The following is a 19,499-nucleotide window of genomic DNA, read 5'->3' as shown; positions in this document are numbered from 1 at the left end:
CCAAGAGTCACATCTGAAGCACTTTCCCAACTCTCTCCATCTGCAACAACAATCATTATGAGAAGCTCATAGATCTGGAGGCCGAAGGACTTCTGACAACATCTAGTCCAACCTCCTCATTTTACAGTTGAGGGAACAGAGGCCCAGGGAGTTAGGAAGCATCAAAGAGGATTTGAACTCAGGTCCTCCCACTCCACAGTTAGTGCTTTCTCCATTGTTGCATGATGTCAGGTCTTCCTGACTCTCTCCACTACACTATAAATCTGTGGTATGCATTTCTTGTCCTCAAGCATTTGGTGTACTCTCTCATCTTTTGGACATCTCAAGAATCAAACCCTGAAATGCGTGTCCTTTAGCATGGCACTCCTTTGTGTAAGCTGAATCTGTACCAATTGTTCCTCCCATTTTAATTTTCTTTGCTACTCATGGGGCACATTGAGGGCTGGGGTATGAGGGACCAAGTGAGGCGACTGTCCTGCCATTGATAAGGAAAGAGCATTTGTGCTAGAGACCTTAGCAGATCTTTTCCATTCTCCATCTATTTGTCATCCACCTTCGGGTGACACCTTTGGACCCCCTCAGACTGGCATGGCTTGACTCAGCTCAGCCGCGTTTTCATTGAGCTCATTTTTACGTTTGACACTTCTTGCGGTTTTAAGAGGAGACGCTGCTCGCCATCGTTACCAACCTCAGGAAGACTTTCCAAGCAGTTCCATACTCTCGGTCAACATTGTCCTTAGCTGCTGCTCTGTCTCTCATTGGGTAAGGAAGAGGTGGGAGGCACTTTCTAAGTTCCTTTGACTTCCACGTTGTGGTGATTGACTTGGGTTGAGCAGTCTCTTCAGGAAAGGACCAAGGATGTTTCCACGTCCCTTCTCTTATCCATGGTTTTTTGTTTGTTTGGTTGGTTGGTTGGTTTTGCATCAGTGGCTTCTTTATTGTGCCAAATCTTTCCATTTTCTTTTTTCTGGTTTAGCATTATTCCCTTTTGTAGGGAATCTGACTATACACAAACAGTCAATTTGAAAATCACTTCCACCTCAATAACTCATCATTTTCTCTCTTGAAGTACCCATTTCCTTTCTTGACATGCTATTTGGTACTCACAACATCTAGCACCTCATGATTCTCAAAGAAAATATTCATGATATACATCTTCAGCCTGGCCTATGAGCCTTTTGCTCCTGAACACTGAACCATATTTTCCAACATATTTTTCACTATTTTTCCCTATTATCTATCACTTTAACACTGAACTCACTGAATATTTCTAGATTGTAGGATTCTGGATGAGAGATCGCTGAGGCCATCAAATTCAACTCCCTCATTTTACAGATAAAGCTGAGGGACAACCAGGCTACATGACTTTTCTATGATCCCACAGACAGTACCAGAGGCAGATCTTGAACTCGGGTCCTTTGACGTCAGAGACAGTCCTAGTAGATGGAGGTTTCCCTGTCAGGGTCTTATCAAAACTTCCATCTGTCTCTCTGCAACAACACCTCTGGATAAGCTACATTATTTTCATGACTATCTTTTTAAAAAATTATCACGAGCGTAGCAGTGTGACCAATCATGTTGTGGAATTGTGCTTCTTGTGACCATTAGCCTCTGTCTCTCAGTTCTGGGCATTCTCTCTGGTCGTCCCCAGGCCTGGGATGTTGTTTCTCTTCTGCTCCGCCTACTGGCCTCCCCGGCTTCTGTTAAGTCCCATCTTCAAGAGGAAGTCTTTTCCTACCTCTTTTCATTCCAATGCCTTCCCTCTCTTCATTATTTTCTATTTATCTTTTCTGGATATTTTCCTTTGCTTCTTGTATCCTCTGTCAGACTGTGGACAGGTTTGTCTTTTGTCTCTTTTTGTATCCTGGCCCTTAGCACAGCACCTGGCACTTGGTATGGCTTAATAAATATTGGTTGATTGATGAGAAAGTCAACTCTCTTCCTCTTTTATTGGCTCCTCCAATAGTAGATCTGCCACCTATCCATCCATCCATCCATGCATGCATCCATCCATCCTATCATTCTGTTTAGTCTTCCTTTAGTCTTCTGGCTTGATTTTCAGTAAAACTGATGTGTGACTGGTTGGGTTCCTCCATGGTCTTCTCATGCTCTGCTCAGTGGACAAGGATCTTAGTGGCCTCTGCTACTTGGCTGCCATGTTGGCAGAAGTGGATTTCACGGCTCTCTGCTCTGATTATTCATTGCCAATGGCCCCAGTGATCTGCCCCTGCTCACTTCCAGAGGCAGGTCATCAGAAAGCAAACCTAGTCTGATAACGAGCATCTTGATACTCTCCCATTGTGATGAGCCCTTCCAGAGTTCACACTTTCTGCTGACAGAGCCTTGTAGTGTTGAGGTCACCCTGGGCTAAGATGTGGTCTTAGAGCAGGATTCTATTTTTTTTTGTTACTGAAACAGAATGTAACACTAAGTTTCTGAAAAGACACAAACCTGCACTCAAAGCAAGCTTGGACATTTTTTTCAAAGGCACCCAGTGACACAGGAGAACAAGAAGGATGAGTTTTTAGCCTTCAGATCTCTCTGAGCATACAATGGATTTGTTCTCATGGGCACATTGCCAAGCCTCCCAACCCTGGCAGTCAGCAGAGCCTCCAGCAGGCTTGGTGCCTCGAAGGCAGATTCAGGGCTGATCTCAGACTGGGGAGAAGAAGCCCAGCCACTGATTCCCTTCCACTCAGGCTCCAGCTCCACAGGGAGGGCACTGGCGAGGCCCGTGGAGGGGGTGGGCAGCAGCTGCTGGAAGGTGGGAGGGCAGGGGGAGGGAAGATAGGAGATAGACCCAGAAGGCTTTTGGAGTGGGGTGGGGGAAGTTGGCCTGAATCGGTACAGGGGTGGGGGGGACGTCCCCTGGTATTTGGTTGGTGCATCTCTATGTGTGGGTGCCATCTTCCCCATCAGAGTGGGAGCCTACTTCCCTTTTGTCTTTGTTGCCCCAGCACTTGGCCCATAGCAGCAGTGATTGCTAAAGAGTGATAATGACAGTAACGTTCTTTCTGTAGCTAGCACTTGTATAGGGCTTTGAGAACCCACGTTATCTCATTTGACCCTCCCAACAACCTTGAGAAGTAGGTGCTCATGTTATCCCCATTTTACAGATGAGAACACTGAGGCCAGGGTCCTATAGCTAGATTTAAACTCAGGCTGACCCAATGTTCTCTACCCTCTGCACCCCCAGGGGGCTTATGTCTAGAGCATGGTGCCCAGAGGACAATGACTGGGCAGGGAGACCTCCAGGTTCACCCTCATCGTAGGGGAAAGGGAATCTCTACAAGTAGGGGCCTGGGTCAAAGCTGACTTCACAGGATGCCCAGAGGCAGAAGTTCACCCAAGGGCCTGCCCCTGGGGTTGGGGGCTTCCCTGATCTCCAGCTGAAATGGGCCTTTCTGCACCCCCACCCCCAGTTTTCCTGGCTCTGCTGTCGAGGGCCAGCCCGGCTTCCACCTAACCACCGTCCACATTCTTCAGGGTCCTTCCCAGCTCCTGCAGACTCTGGCCTGGCCTTGGGGCCTTCGCCTCCCTGTCTTCCCCATCACCCCACCCTGGCAGCTTAGCAGACTACCTGGGATGCATCATCCCCGGGCACTGCTCTGGAGGAAGACCCTCCCTCCCTCCCTCAATTTCCCAGCTCCTTGTAATTGCTCAGCTGTATCCCCCTCCCTATGACTCCATGGTCATGTCCGTACTGTCTGTGGGGTTTTCTTGGCAAGGATAATAGAGAGGTTTGCCATTTTCTTCTCCAGTGGATTAAGGCAAATAAAGGTTAAGTGACTTGCCCAGGGTCACACAGCTACTAAGGCCACAATTGAACTCAGGCCTTCCTGAGCCCAGGTCCAGCACTCTGTGCACAGAGATGCCTGGCTGCCTCCCAAAAGCTGCCTGTAGCCATTCTGTTGAGTAGATGGCCCGGGTCATCTGTGGCTGTTTCTGACCTTGCTCTGTGTCTATGTAGAAGCCCCCAGGGATTCATCCCATAGCTCCCCCCTCCAAACCCACCCATCCCCGATCCCCCACTGCATTTAGACTACATCTGGCTGCTCAGTTGTCTGTAGTAAAGACCTTGTAAAGGTTGATTGTGCTGGTGAGGCTGAGAAGTAAGACATGCAAAAACCAAGCAAACATCTTTTGTGTGAGCCAGATCTCCACAGAAGCAGACTGAGCCTCTCCTGGTCTGACAAGACAATCTAGAACCTCGTCACTCCCAGGCTGGTCCTCAGGCTGAAATGGTGGCCTCGTGGGCTTCCTCAAGTTTGATGGGACTTGGGTTTCCCTCCCTCCCCACCACACAGAGCACTACTGTAGAATATTGGGGGAGGAACAAAATAACTGCCCCACCCCCAACTCGAGTTAATCAGAGATGGAGATTGAAAGGGTCCCAAGGCATATGGCTGGGAGGGGTCTGCCAGACTTTCTAGTGTGACTCCACTTCACAGATAAGAAAACTGAGACAGAGAAATGGGAAGGGTCAAGGACTCAGAGTTGGTGCATCATCCCAGAAGGCTGGCTGGTTCTTCCAACTGCATGCCCCTCCCTCTTTGCTGCTTCTCTAACAAGCAGCCTTCTGTGTGGGAGTCAGAAAGGCTGGGGAGTCCCTGGTGCCCCCTCTCCTTTGGGGGAGAGCTGTGCTCCCCAGACAAAGGCCTAGGGCAGGGGGGCGCAGAAGGCATTTCTGCACATCCCAAAGAAGACCTTGAGTAGCAAAGCCAAAAGAGGGCAGTGATGCCCTGCTCCAGCACCCCAGGGGCACAGCATCAGAGCTGGCAGGGACCCCAGCACCGGGCCTACATTCAGGAACACCTGAGTTCAAATCTGGCCTCAGACACTTCCTGGCTGGGTGACCCTGGTGGACCCTGTTTGGCTCCGTTTCCTCATCTGTAAAATGAGCTGGAAGAGGAAATGGCTGACCCCTCAAGGATCTCTGCCAAAAACAAACCAACCAACCCCAAATAGGGTCACATAAATGTGACTGGGCCAATGTTTTCAGAACTTCACGTATATGAGGCTCACTAAGGCAGAAATGAAAGAAGTGGGCCTTTGTAGCTGAGGAGACCCCTTCCCACTCCCCAGGAGCCACAGTGCAGGGAGCAGAGGTATAAAGAGCCACCCTCAGAGCCAGGATTCCAATCCTGCCTCCAGGGGACACTGGGACAGCCCCTCCATCTCGGTGTTCTCTCTAGGCAGTCCTCTATGAGGACATTGCAGAGGAGGGGCTGACCTGCGTTGGGTAGAGGGACCATCCTCACCTGGGAGTTCCGTACCTCAAGTCCCGTCCTAGCCCTACACTCACAGAGTATTGACCTGGGCATATTAGAAATGTCTCCACTGACATCAGCCCAGAGAAAGCTGAGCAGGAAGCACCCAGTGCCTTTGGTGCTTCTGGTCAGCCAGACCAAGGCATGGGGCCTAAAACCAGATTTTGACCCTGCCCTTTGTTTTTTTGTTACCAGGGTGAACAACTGTGTCGGATTCTCCAATTACAAGTTCTTCCTCCTCTTCTTGGCCTACTCCCTTCTCTACTGCCTGTTTATCGCTGCAACCGACTTGCAGTATTTTATCAAGTTCTGGACAGTAAGTGTTTCCTGTAACGGGGGTGGGAGAGTACAGGGAGAGAGGAGGGCTGGCAAGGCTCGGCCGTGACCTTGAGATTGCTTTCACATTTCCAACTCAACAACAATTGGTCAAATAGACCCAGAAATGGATCAAACCACTTTATGAGAGAGGGCGTCTATGCCCTGCTCACAGACACATCCCACGCTCCCTTCTCGCTGGGATTCCTGGTATTTTGCCCAAGACTAGAGTATTTTCCTTGAATCGTCACCACAGCCTTGCCTTGGCTGTAGGCATCGATTCCAACGAATGCCAAGGGAATGTGGGAAATAAAAATTATTTCCAAATTTTAGAAGTCAGATATCAGCTGGCTATATGTTGGGTCAAGTTTCTCAACGTGGCCAGACTGAATCTGTCCTTTCCACAATGCCTTGTCCCTTTCTTTTTTCCTATCCCTTTCCTTCCTTTTCTTTCTATTTCTTATTCTTTCTTGTTCCTTCATCCATCCCTTTATCATTCTTTCTTTCCAGAATGGCCTTCCTGATACCCAAGCCAAGTTTCACATTATGTTCTTATTCTTTGCGGCCGCCATGTTCTCTGTCAGTTTGTCCTCTCTTTTTGGCTACCACTGTTGGCTGGTTAGCAAAAACAAATCTACCTTAGGTAAGTGACGCCATTTCTTGTAGATCACATCAGCTTTCTATCCTGCCAATGAGCTTCTGCCCCCTCCTTAAGTATCCCCAAGGCTCATTGTGGTGATCAATCATCACCTACGCACACTGCAGCCCTTCTCTGTCTCATTAGATGATTTCTTGGGTCCTGTGACCAAATTACAGGTATTGGTTACCTGGTAGCCTGGCTCTGAGCCTCCCACCTTGAGCTGATCATGTGCTTCCAGCACTAGCTTGGGCTGCTGAGGAGAGCTTGTATCCTTGTGGTACAGCCTCAGAGAGTCCTGGAGCAACATCTCTCATAAGGAAGTCCCAAGGGCAAATTGGGTGGAGGGCTGCTCTTAGCTTCATTGAAAACTACATTGTGGGAGATTCTGTCCTGTATTAATCAACTTTCCCTTGCAAAGATCCATTCTAGACCCTACTTACCCTCAGTGCCAGGCAGTGCTTTCAGCAGCTAGCCCCATCTCTTGTGGGCCAGTCAGGGCATTCAAAGATATCTCCCCCAGGTGGGTGCAGGGCAGGCTTTCCCTGTTGAAGCTCTGACTTTCTCTTCTTGCCTAGAGGCTTTCAGAAGCCCTGTTTTTCGCCACGGAACAGACAAGAACGGTTTCAGCCTGGGGTTCAGCAAAAACCTTCGCCAGGTGTTTGGGGATGAAAAGAAGTACTGGCCGCTGCCTGTGTTCTCCAGGTGCCAAGCCCTTCCCAGCTGATGTTTGTGAGATGGGGTGGTCTGCTTGGGATTGTTTCCTGTGTGCAGTAGGGAATGAGGTGGGACTGATATCTGGGTGATGACTGTGGGCAAGAAATTCGATCTCCCTAGCCTCAGTCCCTTTGTCTGTAAAACAAGGTGGTTGGATTGAATGATTTTTGAGGCACTTTCCAGCTCTGGCTCTTAGATTCTCTATAAGATCTTGGATTAGGCATTTCCCTTCTCTGTAAAATGAGAAATCATTGTGCCTGTAATCCCATGAGGCTCCAGGGAAGCCCTTTTCCCATTAGGGGCTGTCTGAGCTGGGTCTCATTGGGACCCAGTCCTCGGGATCTGTAGTCGAGTGGGCATGTGTTCTGTCCCCATCCCAAAGGGTGACACCTGCATGCTTGGTTTCCACAAAGTGTGGTGGGCATGGAGGGTTCTGCTGGCTTTGGTCAGTGCATTGATGCCAGCTCTCTGCTTGTTTGCAGCCTTGGAGATGGATGCTCCTTCCCCACTTGCCTTGTGAACCAGGATCTGGAGCAGCAATCAACTCCAGCCGGACTGACCCCGGCTGTCAAAAAGTAACTACCTGCCCCATCATGCTAGCATGTTTCTCTGGGCCCCTCCTCAGAAGGCTGCTGAGCAGCCTCAGATAGCCCGTGTGGGATGTTTGTAAAGGACTTCTTTTCAGTGGTGTTAATGGTACTGAGCATTTCCTTTAGTATGGCTGAGGGTTGGCCATCTGAGGCACATTCATAGCTTTAATGCATAAGATCCTCCTTCTGGAGCTAAAAGGGGACACTAGACTCAGCCCCCTTCACTTTACAGATGAGGAAACTGAGGCAAACAGGGTGAATTGACTTGCCCAGGGTCACACAGGTGGTAAGTGAGGCTGGATTTGAGCTAAGGGGGGTGAGTATTCCTGACTCCAGACGTGGTGCCTGGTGCCCTGTGGCACCACCTAGCCACTGGTAAGTATTGGAGGCAGGATTTAAACCCAGGTCTCTTCCAAGTCCCACGCTCTATACAGTATGCCATGTTCCTTATCACTCATTATTGTGGTTGGGACATTTCTATTTTTTCTCTGGATGGTCATGAAGACATATTGATTGATTGACTGATGAAGGACCTGCAGGTGGCTCCACAACCCTTTATGAGTGTGGGCAAGATGAGAGTGTGCCCATGATGGCCCAAGAGGGACATGAGCCATTCCTGCAGAGCCTAGGGAGACCTGCCCAAAGAGAACCTGCCTTGATCAGCACTGCGATGGAAGCTTTGCAGAAGCACATGCAAGTCCATGTTTTCAAAACATGGCGGCCGTACTACAAAGCATAAGCCGGGTCCACCATTGGGAGGCACCGCTGAAGGCAAAACCTTCTTGGGAATGAGAACGCTGAGCTTGAGGTAGTCCCAGGGCCAGAGGTTTACAGAGCCAGGTCACCAGGTAGAGGGCTCTCTTAGCTCTGGCTCCACAAAAATGTTTCCATACAGGTGGAGTGTGTTTCACTCATCTAGATGCATTTCTAAAATGTTTCATGCTAAGCACGACATCAAAGGGGAAAGAACAAGAGTCTGGAGTCCGAGGGCCTGGGTTCTAATCCCTCCATTGTCATTAATAGTCTGTAGGACCTTGGTCAAGTCATTTAGCTCCAAAAAATGTTTGCCCTTCTGTGAAGTGAGAAGGATGGAATAACGGTCTTCACAGCTCTAGAGCTTTGAGCCCAGGGGTGACCTTGGTCCAGTCTCTTCATTTCCTCCTTTGTAACTGTCAAGAGAAAAAACAGAGGCTTCATAACCATAGTGATCAGTAATAAGGAAGAAACTGCAACAAGGTGTAGGAGATAAAGTGTGGGCCTTGGGGTCAGTTAAACCTGGGTTCAAATCCCCCCTTAACACTCAGCAGCTAGATGCCCTTGGGATGGAGCACTGGGCCTGGAGGCAGGAGGGCCTGAGTTCAAATCCAGCCTCAGGTACTTGTTAGCTCGGTTACTCAAGGCAAGTCACTTAACCTCTTTTTCACTTTTCTCAGCTGTAAAATGGGAATAATAGCGTCCACTCCCTCCCAGGGCAGTTGTGATAAGGTAATATTTGTGCCACTGAACACAGTGCCTGGCACGTGGTAGATACTATGGAAATGCTAGCCATCGTTATTATTAATTATTCAATGAGAGGGGTGGATAGAATTGTTTCTGACTCTAGATCCAAAATCCAATAATACTGTTTTATCACTTACTTCCACAATAATTCTAGCTGTATTTCATGGAAAGGGTATGTGCTTCCTCCCTCCCCCCACAAAGGAAAATTCTGATGTTCTATAGGTTTCATTTTCCCACATGGGCACATCTGTATGGCACATCTGTATGCATTGGTGACGTACAGCTGTGCTCACACAAGCCGAGGTGGGGAAGGGGGAGTGTATTCCTTTCAGTGACAACTCTCTTGGGCTCTGTGGGGCCTGAAGCACCAGGACGGGCCATGCCATTGTACCAGATATTTGGCAGATCACCAAAAGTCACAGAGGAGAGGGTGCTGGGCAACATCAACCAAACCAAACCATGTACCACGCTGTTATCAGTGGGAGCCAAAGGACTGTTTGGAACGCTGTTCCTAGAACAGGGCTGGGAGCGATCAGCTAGGCCAGCTTGAGGGCACTGCCTTGACAGCCGATAGAGGAGGCTGGGAGCTGCCTCCCTGCTACCTTAACGGTGATAGCAGCTGCTTTCTCTCCACCCAGCAACTAAGCCTGGGGTTGGGAGTGGGAACCTGTAGGTTCTGGTCCAAGGCAGACACTGCCCAGGAAATGGCAAGTTTCCTGCAGGTGCTTTTGCCTTCTGTTATCAAGAAGGAATCTTTCCTGGGAGTGCATTCTATCATCATAATTATTACAATTGAGACTTCTTTATTTACTTATTACAGATGTGTATGTTTTCATAAGAATTTTTCCTTTGCTTTTGAAGCATTGGCTACATTCTACACTGTGATTTTTCCTGTCTTAAGGCCACATGTTTAATTCACGTGAACACATCTCCAATTTTATGCTTGAAATCACAAGGAAGAAAATAGAATTTAATTTAGAAAGTTCATTTTATATCCAACCAGAGGAAATTTTTCCTAGGGTGAAGTATGGTTGTGCTAGATACAGTGTCAGCATGCCCGGGGCCTCTGAAGCATGCCACTCTGAGGGGCACCAGAGACATCCCTAGCCACTGGAGTCCCTGGCTATATCACTTATCCTGGTATAGATCAGGCTTATTCAGAACTCAGGATAAATACTTCAACCAGGAAAAAATCTAGTAGTGGGGAAGAGAATACAAATTCAGAATGTAAGGTTGTGATTAAGAATGGGAGATTAAAAATTAAGAATCCTTTACAGGACCAAACTGTCAATTGACATGTGTTTTTGTACATACTAGAAACTGTGGGATGAAAATTTTAATTTCAAAGTAAAATTATAATATCTGCTCATTATTATTTGTATTTAAAATACATTTGTCCAGACAGGAAGAATTCTAGTATATGATAGGAAAATTCTAAAAAATTATTTTACAATTTTTGCATCACTTGGGGAAATTCCCATGCCTGGTTTCTCTAGTGTTAAAGTTAGGTCAGTGAGTTTTCATTTCTAACATTTTTCACGCTGTTCCAAAACTCGTAATAGTTTCACTCTCATGGCCAAGTATATTTCCCAAACTATATACATCAGTAAGTGTTGATTAAAACCCTTCTCTGCACTAAGGACTGGACATACAAAGCAAGGCAAATACACAGTCTACTAGAGAGACAACACCCAAATAATGACATAAAACAATTCACATACAGAACATAGGGAAGGAAATCTTAGATTTCGGAAGCCAAGAAAGGATGTCGATGTTTACTGGTGAAGCCCTAAACTAGGACCAAGATGCTGGTTTTCTTCTAAGGAGGCATAGGGAAAAGAAAAAGGCCATATTTTGGGGGGAGGGAGGAGTGTTGTATTTTGTTTTTTAACTCCAGTTCTCAATTTGTATAACTTAATAAGAGGAGGTAAGGGAAATGCACTCTGCAACCTCTGGCGTTTGCTTCAAGGACCTTTCATTAAAAGGGGAAGGGAAATACCATGGCTTCACCCCAATGTAATGGAGCTCAAGATTGCCCCCTTGAGAGTCTATGAGGTCTGTGACTTTCCGTTTAATGAGATAGCTTGAACGACCACTGGGGGACCTGTTGAAAGGGAGCCACAGCTGTAAGCCAAACTGTTTTTCTTGTCCATCAAAGACAAGGTGTCATTGTATTTCCTAAGGTCTGTGTGCCCCATGCTTTCAACAGTTTCCCCAGATTTGATCAGCCATTGAGGAAAGATGCAGAGGAGTACCTTTCTCCAAGACCTTGTTTTACTTCCCTTTGGGTCAGTTCACCTTCTGCTCTTCTGAGCTAGTGATCATATGTGCCGCTTCTCATCTTACCCACATCTGAAGCTGGACACTTAGCTCACTTGTAAAGGCCCCAAGTCATTTGGCTGAACTCTAGCCTCTAGCCATGATGTCCCAAATCTTTCATCACCCTTCTATCCTTCTCACTATCACACAGCCTCGAAGGACACCAGTTTCCTTCAAAACCATTAAGAGAGTCCCAGAGCCACCTTCTTACCGACTCTCAGTCTTGGACAGACAGCAGCACAAATTCTGACAAGGGAAAAGTAGGTAAGAAAGGTAACCTTTGTTCATTGGTTTTGAAAAATGCAAATTTGAACTTGATGGTGTGTGTCAAATGTGATTTGCTTTAGGAATGGTCCTAGGCTCTCTTTGGGGTAATTGGATTTCTTCCTAGGTACATACCAGTATATACTGAAAGCTACTGCTTGTGGGGAGAAAGAAACTTGGAAAGAATCAGTCTCTTGCACGTATATGTCAATGGAGCAGCTTGAAAGGGCTTCTGGGGACCCCAGATAGCCAGCACCCTGTTTTTAAAAATGGATCTAAACATAATGCTTGCTAAACATAATTTAGAATTACTTCTAACTCCAACAAGTCACGATCTAGAAATCAGTTCTTGGGGAGATAGGCCAGCATTTCTTTCTCACCTGCATCCTACTGGCTGCCCTTTCTCTTTCAAATTACTCAACAGAACCATTTATTTCTCTAACTTTTCCTTCGGCCCAGTCCTCCAGGCTCTCTCTGAGCTCTCAAGCTTTGGCTGGCTGACTCTGGTTAAAAGGCAGATTCTCTCCATTCCACTACCCCACCCCACCTCCCCTACCAACCCCCTTAAAATATTTAGGGGCTCCTAATGTTTCTTAGTTCTCATTTGCAAGCACTTGGCACTAAAGAATAAAGAGAGAAACATGGCTGATACAGAACCACCGCTCATGTGCATGTAGATTAGATCACAAGGTTAACTTGTTGAGATAGTATGGAAACATGAAAAAAATTTAGGGCAGACAGCCAGGGCTGTCTTGTGTAGAAAGCTTCTTTATTTTAATTAATCATTATTATTCATTAGAATTCAACACTTTATGTTTGAAACTTAATTTTTAAACCCCTATGAACATAGATTTAGAGACTTATCAACTCCAGCTGTGAAGAAACTTGCTTTTCACAAATCATTTCAAAAAGCATAAATCCATTTATTCTACGAGCTCTGTCTAACCCTGCTTTCTAATTGAGAGGTGTGTTTTCTTCAAACGTTTGTCTTCTGCCTGTGAATGCAACCTCCTGTGTGCAAAGACCAGTGCTGTAATCTAGGGGTAGTGGCAATAAGATAGCTCTTGTCCTCAGGTCTTTAGTGTTTAATAAGTATGGAGAGGTAGCATGGTGTCGGGGATAGATCTCTAGCCTCAGAAGGTTTGTTTTTAAGAGTTGCCTTTGATGCCTACTGACTGTGGGACCACAGGGCAGTCACAAGTTCTCAGCATTCCAGGCTGCTAGGACCCGAAGGTGAAAATGTCATGCTCCCTCAGTAGAAAGAGTTTCCATACTCTCTTATACCAATAAAATAATCATTCTAGTTCAACATTTATTGAGTATGATCCCAATAAGCAGAGATTTTTTTTTTGATTACCTAATTCAGTCCAGGAAACAAATTCTGCACTGAGAGAATCTCTCTCCTCTGGAGTGTTCTCTCTTCTCCCAAATGTCTTTGCTACCCTTTTCTCCATTATGGTGAATAAATAGATGAAGGAGATAGGGCATCAGATGACCTTCCCCCACCTAGGAACCCATGGCCCTTTTGGCCTTGCTTGTTGCTGGGAAGGAAAAGTGCCAAGATGGCCAAGGGAAGATCTCATCCATTCTCGCTGAGTGTGAACTCAGTTCTGATTCAGCATTGCTGAGTCATCAGTCTTTTTGGCTCCTTAACTAGCCAGAAGACCCTTTTTCACCCCCATGCCTTTAGTTACTTGTGGCCAGAAAGGAGGCTCACCAGACCTTCCTGTGTTGACTTAAAAGTAGGCAGGAAACAAGAGCACTTACTCTGTAGAACTCACCAAGAGGATCATGTTGGCATATGCTCCAAGGCTTGGGCCCCCTTCGGCCAATCCTCCCATTATTGTTCAATTTCTTATTCTGTAAACTTGGTGCTTACAGTGAAGTGATTGTGTCAGAAAGGACAGACTGTAATAGTGTTGTAAAGACCAAGGGCTTTGAAAGGCTGAAGAACTTTGATCACCATGATATCCAAAGGACTGATGACGGAGAGGTCATGCACAAAATATGCAGAATTAGACACATACACACATTACATGTACACACATGTATTTATTCACATGCATGTGTATCTTTGTGTGTGTGATTGGACATGACTGATTGTAAAGGCAAACACCCTAGCATACCCAAGATGACCTACTAGCACCAGTTCTTAGATCTGCTTTACTAGGAAGGATAGTTGTTTAAGAGGTCAACAATCTTTTTAGTTCACATTCACTAGTTCAGGGGAAAAGTGAGCACCCTGAACTTCAGAGAAAATACAGAGAACATAGAAGCAGAGAAATAAAGACCACCAGACAGGGCTCTACTGCCTGAATCAAAGCAATATTACTATGCACTTTATTTCCATCCCTGGATAGAGAAAGCCTTTACATATGAGGAGTTGGGGAGCCCTGAACATACAGGCACTCAGTCTAAACAGGGAATCACAAGGTCCCTCTCATAAGTGAGCCTCCAAGTAAAATACCAACCCAGAGTATATACACACTTCCCAGAGCCAGAAGGCATCACAACCCTAGTGACTCAGTGCCTAGTTAGAAATCAGCAAAAGGTGTGAAAGTCTTCCTACAAGCAAGCCTCCCCTAAGCAAGCTGCCCTTAATGGACTCCTGGGTGAGACCTATTAATAGGTTGGGAAGATCTTAAATCCCATTAACATTACACTGATGTCAGAATTTGTTTTCCTCAACTAAGCAGTTTCATTACTAGAATTTTATTTTTATTTTTATTTCACTCAGGCAGGAGGAACGGAAAGAAATGAGGTTTTTATCCATTGAAAAAGTTCTCTTTTAATTTAAAAACCAACCAAATATAAGGGAGAACTGAGTGGTCACAAGGCAGCCAGAAGGATGGTTGTGAAGGAGGAGGTTAGTTAGGCAATGTCAGCTGGAACTTTACAAGGTCTGGAGTAAATGAAAAGACTGGGAGACAGCAGCTTTCCTTGGTCTCCCCTTCTCTTTCAGGGGCCCTTTATGTAATGAGTACAAGTTTATTCTGGACATGGAGAAAGGGAGGGAGCAAGCTGGGGTTCACTGTCTTTCATACAAGAGAATAGGAAATGAAATTCAGTGACTTAGTCAACCTATGAGGCACTGAGAGTACTAGTAGAAGAAAAGCCCCTACCCTCACAGAATTTACATGCTAATGAGGGGATGACAATACATAAAAGGATATTGAGGGGGATGCGAAGGTGGGGGAAAGGACATGGTAAAGGAAGTCAGGAGTGTAGCCTGGAAAGGAATGAGTTCTGGCCAACACTCTCCTTAAATGAAGGTTCTGGGGGGACTCATCCAATCAGAGGGAGAAGCCAAAGGGAAGGAGGGTTTTTAATGGGATTTTTATGTGTTGTCTAGATTATAACCCCAAATATGTATCATGAGTATTGGTTTTCACCCACTGAGCATGGGCATTGAAAACACTGTGCAAGGGGTAATACTTCAGGAAGTCTGTGATTTTAATAGATGGCCATGGAGTCTCATAGCCCAACCCGCTGCAGCCAACCTGGTGAAAAGCCAGCTCCTCAGAACCTAAGCGGAATGGTCCCCAGGCAGCAGGCCCCTGGGTACAGGGAAGAGCTCCCCAGCTTGGGAATCATTGACAGCTTCCAAAGGCTCAGGGTCACATCCCCCAACAAGGAAGCCTCCGAGGAGGATGTTAGGAGAAGGCTGTGGAGGACAATGGAAGGGACAACATTTTGCTCTCTGGGAAGATGAGTTTTTCAAAGTATTATTATATCCTTTGTCCTTCAAGGTATGAGCAATCCTGGGCTGACCATGGAAAATGAGACCTAGAGACTCTTCACACAGAGGTAAGCTTTTGTAAAAACAAAAACAAAATAAAAAAACTCTCTAAGTCTTGATAAGAAAAGGTACACGTCTGATACTACATTGTGTTCTGAAATGCTTTTTAATTCTGACATTTGATATGGAGGCAGTCTATGGAAGACCCCGAAGATGGACCAATCCACATCCTTCCATATTTGCCTGCTTCCTACAGTATCATCCTATATGTCCCAGTATTATTGTCCTTTATTTTCTGTTCCCTATTGTATCAAACCACAAAATAACCCCATTTTGAGTCTGTTAGCACACAGCCTTTAGCTCCCTAATCTTGGTCAGAGTATATCCCTAGAATGTTGCCTTTCATCACAATAAGCTGGCTACTATTGACAGTTTTGTTTTGTATCCTATAAAGCATATTTAACACTTTCCGAATATCCAAATGGGAGGCATTATACCACATCCCCCAAATCAAGATCTAATGTGCTGTTAACGTTTGTAAAAGTGCTTAGGAAAGTGCACAGTAGAACAGGTACTATTTACATAAATGTCTAGTCCATGCCCATCACCTAAAATCCTTGGGTCTAAAGATTAAATAAAATTAGGGAACATAACCTGAGAGCATGAATGCACCTTTCTCTTTATTCCCTTTTTAGAGTGTTTTATTGGAATTATAAAAAAGGAGATTCTTGAAGTGAACATACTGAACATGTGAATATACATATACATGCTTGTACTTGGCTGCTAGAGGGGCAGTGTTGGAGATGGTTTCTTCGGGACTTTCTACCCTGTGGCCTCAGATGATCGGGGTGGGATCAGTGTTGGATGAGCTGAACCAGCAGCTGTGACACCTCAGGGAGGACATTCAGAGTTTTTTGTTCTGTGCTGGATTGACTCCCCTAGCTGGTCCTCTCTCAAGGTGAGGCTAAGAAGGCAGAGGGATCTAAGGAGGCATATATAGTCTACATATAATGTTGATACATACAGCTTTAGGTTCTTCTCCTTGGTTTTTGGACACAGAAGCAAGTGGTTTCTTTACCCAGTGGCCACTGGAATACAATCATATGACCCAACTGGACTGATTCCCTCTAGGTCTTTGGTTCTATAAGGTCACATTCAATGGAGAGTCCATAAAGCCTCTATTTCCTTACCTGTGAAATGGGAGAATTGGATTCTGTTATTCAGTCATTTTTTCAGTTGTGTCTGACTCTTCTGACCCCATGTGGGGTTTTCTTGGCAAAGGTACTGGAGTGGTTTGTCATTTCCTTCTCTAGATCATTTGACAGGTGAGGAAACTGAGGCAAATGGGGTGAAGTGACTTGCCCAGGCTCACACACCTAGTGAAGTGCCTGAGGCCAGATTTGAACTCAAAAAGATGAGTCTTCCTGACTCTACTGCTGCACCAAGTCTGCTTCTAATGATCCTTCGTATTTAGATCCCAGAATTCTGTGCCCTAGCCAGCACCCACGAGAGCCTTTGAAGTCTGGATTATCCCACCGAATGCAGCAGACTGCATGGGTAGGCTTCTTCCAGGTGACTCACCAAGATGGTTTTCTGTTTTCTGTTTCAGTTGAAGGTCACGGTGCTGTGATCACTGGAGGAGACTCTTCAACAAGGAAGGACATCCCCCGATTGGCCCGTTAATTCCATTTACTCCTTGGGTAGACCTACCCAGACAGAAGAGCAGAGATGGTTCCTTCTCTGTGCCATTGCTTGAAACATAACAGAACTGCAGAAATTTTTGTGAAATGTAAAGAATGTTTCAACTAACAAATCCCTGATGAATGCTAAGAGGTCAGTGGTAGGTTATGAGCCGAGGGGGAAGAAAGCTCTCCTCCCTTCCTTGGGAATCTTGGAGGACAGAGTTCACAGTGGAGTGGACTTCACCACCAGGGGTTCACATAGCACAATTTATCATCTAACTAGCTAATTTGGTCAGCTGATTTTCAAATTGGAAACACTTTCATGCCAGGCCATCACTTGAAGTTGGAATCTCCCAGATCTGTCTTTTAGCATCTGCTTTTGGGAAGTAGAAGCTACTACGAAGTCTGAAGGTCTGGGCTCCTCCTATCTCAGCTCTGCCTCTTGTTACCAGTGTGACCCTGAACAGGTTTATGGAGCTCTGGTTCTTCATCTGTAAACCAAGGGAATTGGACTCGCTGGCCCCCAAAGTCCTTTCCAGTCTCACAGCTGTGCTAGGTGAGGAGATGGACCCAGGGTCATCCTCAGCCAGCAAGAAATGGTTCTGACCCCCGAGAGCCCAAAGAAGTAGAATCTCTCCCAATAGTTATCTCCATCCAGTGCTCCAAAGGGCATGACTGAATGGGGAGACCTGAGCCTGTTCTGCAGACAAAGTCAGCTGAGGACTGGAGCCATTGTGACATGTTCTGTGTCACATGTCCCTCTTTTCAGTCTTCCCAGAATCAATGAGAAAACAGCACCAGAATGTCCTAACCTTCAAGAGGCCAGATGAAAGCCACCAATTGAACATATTTGTGAATTCATCTCTAACCTGTCTCTCCAGGTAGTACTGAGCCCAAGAAAGAAGTTACACTTCTGCCAGACTGTCTCGTGGGCCTGGAAAGGGGTAACCCCACAGGAGTATTGACACTCCCTTCTATGTTAGCAAAGTGGTGGTGGTGAGGCATGTCCATCCTCATGCTGCGTGTTGCCTAGTGGGGTGATGCAGAGGCCCACAGAAAGCCCTATTTCTGGCCTGAGTTTGGCTTCAAAATAAACTGAAATGGTATTTGTATGAAGGAATGCCGAAATGTTCTGCCCCTCTGAGAAACCCTTGTGCCTTTGTATGCACTAACTACAGCCAGAATATTAATTAGCGCGTTCTATTTTGAAAGGTGAGCCCATGAATTTTATATAAGTGTTAGGATTTTACAACGATAGTTTTTATTGCACTGACCCTGGAAATTTAGTGTAGGCACCCTGTGAATAGGCCTGGAGTCCAATTAGCAAGGAAATGGTGATGACCTGGAGTTCCCCGTGTTTGCTTAGGCAAAGACACAAAGGCATCCATAGAAAACCAGGCAAGGCCTGGGGAAAGTGAGCTCGCCAAAGGGCCCCTTCTGGCTTTATTCCTGCGGATGGAGAGCCTGAGTCTTTATTCCAGTAGGGTGAGTTCAGAGAAGACATCTGAACCCCTCCCTCTTATCAGAGCCCACTCAACAGCCTTGCCTTGGGGTTTGGAGGGGGAATTCTGGAGGGAGGGATGGGAAGGTTTTCTTTTTCATGATCCTTCTGAGAAACAATGATTTTGATCTGATGTACCTGAATTTCCTTTGCGAAATCTTTTCTCAGCAGATGTTACATCTTCATTTTTATTTTGGTGTAAGGAATTTTTTTGTTTTTTTTCTACAAAGAATTATGGTTATGATTGAGATTTGACCCACTTAGTATTTGCTGTCTGAAAGGGGAGGTGAGTCTGTAAGGATCCCATGGGGTGGGTGCGATGGGTTGGGAATTGGATATTGCAAAGGCCAAAATGGCTCCTGTTTGCTCTGACAAGGTTAGGGTGAGGGGGTCACTGCATGGCCGTTTGGGGAAGAATTTGGTTCTTGTCAAGGGGATGACTGCTTTCTCTTCATCTGACCCTTTGTGGGTGTTGGGTTTTATCACTCAAGTACTTTGCTTAACTACTCAACGCAGTTTATCATCACTAGATACGTTAATAAAATGAGACTATCAAGTTGAGACAAGTGTGAAGCCTTCATTCCAAGGGGCCTGCGCCTTCTGTTCCTTTTCAAGGGAAGTGTTCTAGAGCTGTGTCCAGTCACGTCACTTCAGTGACCTTGTGCCAGTCGTTGGCCTGGCCAGGTGGGGAGGTCACCTGTAGTTGTTAACTGCCCTGATCTCTTCCTCACCCCACCTCTGACACACTCTAGGCATCAGAAGATGCCTCGGCTCTGGAAATCAGTACTGCCCACCCCGCTCCTGCTGCTTTTGGTGGTCTGGATTTAGAGTCTCTTACTATAGGCACTTAACAAAAGGCTAGCCAGGCTTTTCTCTTCAGAAATAGTCTTTGTGCTAGGCTGCCTCCTTTGTGGGTATTGGTTGTTTGTGTTTGCTGCCTTCCCAGGCAGAGCATCCACTACTTC

General features: G+C 46.1%; 1 protein-coding gene across 3 annotated transcripts in view; it reads left to right on the top strand.

Moving 5' to 3' along the window:
* ZDHHC2 (zDHHC palmitoyltransferase 2) overlaps positions 1–19,100 on the top strand; it is a 48,072-nt gene extending 28,972 nt beyond the window's left edge. For 2 of the 3 annotated variants that reach the window (XM_072625655.1, XM_072625653.1), the window contains 7 exons: positions 5,466–5,586; positions 6,096–6,228; positions 6,801–6,927; positions 7,422–7,514; positions 11,500–11,621; positions 15,362–15,419; positions 16,961–19,100. In XM_072625655.1, coding sequence (XP_072481756.1) covers positions 5,466–5,586; positions 6,096–6,228; positions 6,801–6,927; positions 7,422–7,514; positions 11,500–11,621; positions 15,362–15,402 — 637 coding nt within the window. In that variant the 3' untranslated portion in view covers positions 15,403–15,419; positions 16,961–19,100. The remainder of the gene's footprint in view (positions 1–5,465; positions 5,587–6,095; positions 6,229–6,800; positions 6,928–7,421; positions 7,515–11,499; positions 11,622–15,361; positions 15,420–16,960) is intronic. The other variant, XM_072625654.1, reaches the window with a different exon arrangement.
* Positions 19,101–19,499: the final 399 nt, after the last annotated feature.

The sequence above is a fragment of the Notamacropus eugenii genome, chromosome 7, assembly GCF_028372415.1.
Source record: "Notamacropus eugenii isolate mMacEug1 chromosome 7, mMacEug1.pri_v2, whole genome shotgun sequence".
In the NCBI taxonomy this organism is placed as follows: Eukaryota; Metazoa; Chordata; class Mammalia; order Diprotodontia; family Macropodidae; genus Notamacropus; species Notamacropus eugenii.
This window is presented reverse-complemented; position numbering and strand designations above follow the sequence as displayed.